General features: G+C 50.4%; 1 protein-coding gene across 2 annotated transcripts in view; it reads left to right on the top strand.

Moving 5' to 3' along the window:
- Window positions 1–1,528, top strand: part of LOC118782330 (GRAM domain-containing protein 2A-like) — a 32,635-nt gene extending 31,107 nt beyond the window's left edge. The window contains exons 11-12 of one of the 2 annotated variants that reach the window (XM_036535643.1): window positions 153–260; window positions 1,373–1,528. In XM_036535643.1, coding sequence (XP_036391536.1) covers window positions 153–260; window positions 1,373–1,376 — 112 coding nt within the window. In that variant the 3' untranslated portion in view covers window positions 1,377–1,528. Of the gene's footprint in view, window positions 1–152; window positions 265–1,372 lie in introns of those variants that run through there. The other variant, XM_036535644.1, reaches the window with a different exon arrangement.
- Window positions 1,529–2,202: the final 674 nt, after the last annotated feature.

Raw genomic sequence — 2,202 nt, 5'->3', positions numbered from 1 at the left:
GATCGGCTGTGTTCCTGGCACTCGCCACACCGACGTCCTCCACGCCCAGATCAGAGAGATAGCCGCGGTGGTATCCCGTCCTGTTCTTGTGCGTGGGAGCGTTCACCATGCCCTGACACCTGTCCCGCTCTCTCTCTCTCTCTCACCTGCAGCATCATCCTGCTGATTCTATCCTCCTGTTACCTGGCCTTCCGCGTGTGCAGCCTGGAGCAGCAGCTGTCCTTCCTGAACACCAACCCTGCTCTGCCCGTGAGGGAAAGGTAAGCCCTCGATCTCCTGGATCACACTGGGGGGAATACATTTCATTACATTATTGTCATTTAGCAGACCGTCTTATCCAGAGTGACTTACATAGGCTACAGTTTTTTATATGTTATCAATTTATACAGCCGGATATTTACTGAGGCAATTGTGGGTTATGTACCTTGCCCAAGGGTACAGCAGCAGTGCCCCAGCAGGGAATCAAACCAACAACCTTTTGGTTATGAGACCTGCTTCTTACCACTGTTCTTCCCTGCCACCCCATTACAGCCTGAACACCAGCATTAACCACACAGGGTCGATTGCTGTTTCCTGTTTCCCAGCTAGACTGAACAGGGCTGCATGACATGGGTTATAGTCACACAGGACCCCCCCCCAGCTCACTGTCCCTTCCTCATATTTACACGCAGTCCAGTGACAGTGACTCAGAGTGCATCAGTCACCCTCAGGGAACACTTAATCAGGCTTTATCTTTCGCGCTGTGGGGTTATTCAAAGCGGGAGAGTCTCGTCAAAACTTCCAGGTCGCCTCTTTGTCGTCTGTCTGGGTCATAGTTGGCACGCGCATACTGAGGTTCGCTGTTAACTCACGGATGCTGAACTGTGTGCCGGGGGGGGGGGGGGGGGGGGGGGGGGGGGGCGGGGAGGCGTGGGGGATTGTCCTCAGATGACATCTCAATGCAAATACACCTCTGTTTACAGCCAGCAAACCTGAACACCTCCTGCTGTCAGGTCGGAGAAATCGAAAGCACCGAATGTAAATTCACTCATTCTACATGAGTATGTAATATTTGTGCAACAATATTACATTCTATTACTGGCATTTAGCAGATGGTCTTATCCAGAGCAATGTACACAGGTTACAGTTTTTGCATGTTGTCCATTTATTCAGCTGGATATTTACTGATGCAATTCTGAGTAAAAGAAAAAAATGCCCAAGGGAACAGCAGCAGTGCCCTAGCAGGGAATCAAAACAGCACCCTTTTGGTTACAGGCCCACTATGCTACACTCCTGCCCTGCAAATTAATTTCTTATTCCCAAAAGTGATGAGAAACAAGTTCTTTTGGAAAAAAATACATATAATTCATCACCTTTCTCTCTTCCCTCCCAGGTAACCCCTGCTCCGCTCTGCGGCCCCAGATGACCGACCAGCCGGCCCGCCTGTTACGGTCACGGTCACGTTCCTGTCTGTGATCGCCTCAACACTACAGATGCATCTTCTTACTTACTGGCAGTTTTAGTGGAAAGTGGAAAGTGAGGAGCATTCCCCAGGTGTTTTTGGATGGGTGGGGGGGGGGGGAAGAAAAGGACTGGAGTAGACAAAGAATTGAGAAAGCAGATACAGGACTGTTGTGTACAACCAGACGCCCCCAGTGCCTCTCTTCAGGTCTGGATGGCGGAGAGCCAGCAGAGAGGCCACACCAACTGGAAACGCCACACTGCTAACAAGCAACAGATGCGGGAAAATAAAGGCCGAAAAGGAGGATTTAGAGGTAGGAGCAAGAGGCTTCGAGGCCTGACTCTCCTCCAATCCCAGAAACGGCTGTGTCCCGGCCCCCCCCATCCCCCGAGCCCCGTAGGACAGGTCATCCGGGGTGCCAAATCAGAAACTCCTTTATCCATGATTTCACAAGGTCATGGGACCGTGAGGATACCCAACCAGCAGCAAGCCTGTACCAGCAACCAACCCCCACTGCACCATCCATGGCACAGGCTGTGGATTCAAGCTATTCTCTAGCCAAGGTATTTTCTACACTAGTGTAGAAGGACTTGAAGACTTTACAGGAAGACAACCTTTAGCAGACTCAGTAATATATGTTCAACCTTTTGCAATCTAGAAAAAGGAAGAGCTTCATCTCTGCTTTCTTAATAGAGCACACATATCACTCTGTTCAGTCACCACTTGGTCTCACACTGCCATGCTGGACCAGTGGGATTACT

This window comes from Megalops cyprinoides, chromosome 8 (assembly GCF_013368585.1).
Source record: "Megalops cyprinoides isolate fMegCyp1 chromosome 8, fMegCyp1.pri, whole genome shotgun sequence".
NCBI classification, from domain to species: Eukaryota; Metazoa; Chordata; class Actinopteri; order Elopiformes; family Megalopidae; genus Megalops; species Megalops cyprinoides.
The sequence above is the reverse complement of the archived record's forward strand: the minus strand, read 5'-3'. Positions and strand labels throughout refer to the sequence as shown.